The sequence below is a fragment of the Solanum pennellii genome, chromosome 12, assembly GCF_001406875.1.
Source record: "Solanum pennellii chromosome 12, SPENNV200".
Taxonomy (NCBI): domain Eukaryota; kingdom Viridiplantae; phylum Streptophyta; class Magnoliopsida; order Solanales; family Solanaceae; genus Solanum; species Solanum pennellii.
The window spans coordinates 21499315-21502184 of record NC_028648.1 but is presented as its reverse complement, the minus strand read 5'-3'; the positions used below and the strand labels follow the sequence as shown (position 1 = coordinate 21502184).

General features: G+C 30.7%; 1 protein-coding gene across 1 annotated transcript; it reads left to right on the top strand.

Annotated features, from left to right (window-relative positions):
* Nucleotides 1-791: 791 nt before the first annotated feature.
* On the top strand, nt 792-1517 carry LOC107006147 (probable protein phosphatase 2C 55). The gene has a single exon (XM_015204777.1). It carries the CDS (start codon nt 792-794, stop codon nt 1515-1517), a length of 726 nt encoding a protein of 241 aa, XP_015060263.1.
* The last annotated feature ends 1353 nt before the right edge of the window (nt 1518-2870 follow it).

Sequence of the window (2870 nt, the reverse complement as noted above, 5' to 3'; positions counted from 1 at the left end):
CACACGCACACGCGTCACACAACACGCACGCACACGCACACACGCACACGCACACGCACACGCACACACACACACACACACAAATAGTTGAAGCGTGCGATAGAAAGTAAAAAAATGAATTGATTGACTCAATATTGAAGCGTGCGATAGAAAGTAGAAAAATGAATTGATTGACTATTGAGTGCAAACATGTAAATAGACGACTATGGATAGTTCAGGTGCACTTAAAGTCAACTACAACTAGAAGGCATGCCGATCTTGCCACCAACAAACCTTTGACTTGGGCTGTGAAAAGCTCTAAATAGGTAGACAGTAGTTTAGAGTAGGAGTGATAGTCACTTGATGGTAAGGAAATGAGCTCTAAGTTCGAATTCAATAGTGATAGAAATGGTCATCTGTGCTCCACAGCTACTGGTGTCATCACCCTGTAAAGAGGTGGAACCAACCAAGACTGAACACTAGAGCCATTTTGTAGACGGGTTGGGCCGATCTTCTATCACGATGATATATATATATATATATATATATATATATATATATATATATCCCTATTTCCATTACATAATATTACTTCCCAAAGTTTTTCAATCAATACAACAATGGTTTCATGTATTTCATTATTAGGTCATGATCAATATTCTTCCAAAATAAAATTCGATTAACTTTTCAACTTGTCACGCTATAAGAGATATTTCGACTTCTCTTATGATAATTTGGAAAATCATAGTAACAGGAAACTTAAATTTAGTCATGATGACGAACTTAGTAGGAACAAATTGCCATGCCTAAGAATGGTTGTTGGATATTTATACTTACCTAAAGACAATCCAAACAAGCCTTTAGGTGAAGATGCACACTTCATGCATGAATTATACCAAACTATTGGTGTTGCTTATGGTGTTGCTGGGTGGGCACTAAAGGGAGTTAACGTTGGAATATACACGAGAGAGCTTATGAAGAACTCATTTATCGGTACATATGATGAAGCAATGAAAGGTCATGTGAGCCCTAAAAGGGTTCTTGAGGAAGCATACAAAAACACAAATTCAAAAGGACAGTCTACAATTTGTATTATAACTCTTAACTCGGTGAAAAGTACTATGGTTACTGCTAATGTTGGTGATAGTGGGCTTTTACTAATCAGAAAAGGAAAAATTATATACAAGTCGCCAATACAACAACGAGGATTTGGATGTCCGTATCAATTGGGAAACTGCAATGCAAATAATCCTAGTGTTGCTCAGGAGATGGAATTAAACGTTGAGAAAGATGTTATTTTCATGGTTGGGACGGATGGGATGCTTGATAATATATTTGAAAGTGAGATAGAGGAAATTGTTCGAAGGGCGATCAATGAGAAGTTGAAGGCAGAGGAGTTGGCTAGTCAAATTGGGAACATTGCTTTGTATAATTCATTTGATAGATTTGCAGATACACCATATGCTAGAGCATCTGAGGGAAGACATAAAGGAGGAAAAATTGATGATATTACTGTTATTGTTGCTTATATACAATAATAAAATAATTAAAATTAAAAGTAGTAATAAAAAAAATAGAATGTTTTTGTTTCGTTGCATATGAAGTACAAAATGCAATATGCAAACTTTATTATATAATGCAAATGTTATATTACATACTATTTCGGGAGTTTAACATTTTATATAATCTTAATATTCAAATCAATTTATGTACATCTGATCAATTCAACTAAGTACGTTCATTGAGGCAAAAGAATATTCACCCAAACCCTTTCGATTAAAAAGAAATTACACTTTAAGTAAACTTATGTAACCACCACTTACATGTTAACTTCAATCAAATGTTTTGTTGCATAGATATTGAATGTGCACTAAAAAAATCTACTTGTAAAGCACATTCGTCACTATTCTTTAAGTACTGATCATTTATTCTATGCTACATAATCCAAAATCAATACAATATCAAGTAACCAACACTACTATAAAAGCTAATTTTGTTACAATCTCAATCAAAATTCAAGAAATATTGGAGCAAATAATAAAAGAGTATGTAGTTGTACTCCACAAGATGTGTGAGCTTAGCTTTTGTAGTAGTAGAACTCTCCAAATAGATCTTGAACAACCAATTTCATCTTCCTTGCTTAAGTTCAAGCTCATTGTAGAAGACCTTATTTTCTTTATTATTTTCAAAGTAATTGAAAATTTTCATGTACAAATATATAGTCCCATAAGTATTATAAATTATTAATTTTTTAAAAGTATAAATATATCTAAAACAATTTAATAAAATATGATTCTATTATAAAATTAAAAGTTATTGATCTCAGAATATAAAATAAAATAACTTATAGGACAAACTAGTGAACACATCTGGAGTCGCATAATTTGGTATTCCACGAGTTGTAAGTAGTAATCCGTCTTCATTAAAAAAAAAAGGAAAAGTTACCCTCAGTATATATTTAAGATTCTAATATATACATCATATAAATATACTAATAAGAAATTATTAGTATAATAACTTAATTACTTCTGAAAATAAATTTGTATTAATATAAATTTAAATTTTATTTATTTACTTTTTTTTCGTATTTGATGTTGAAAAGAGAAAACAAAAGACATGTTCTTTTTATGGCAGTTACCAAGCTATTATCTAACTAAAATTTAGAAATTTCAATTTTACTCGTCGTCTAATTTATTTAATTTAGATTTATTGGTGTTTAGTTTCTGTACTTAATGTTTTGTAAAGAGAGAAAAATATATTTTTATGATAGTTACCATGATTTTTGTAGGATGAATATCCTCTCCATTACTTATTTTTTTCTATTTTCTCAAGTATACACTTCGAGGAAAGTCATGTATCATAATTAAAAATTAAAAGAGGGAGATTTATTT

Bases quoted from the DNA above. Each gene is read 5' to 3' on its own strand.
- LOC107006147 (XM_015204777.1), top strand. From the start codon at position 792: ATGGTTGTTGGATATTTATACTTACCTAAAGACAATCCAAACAAGCCT.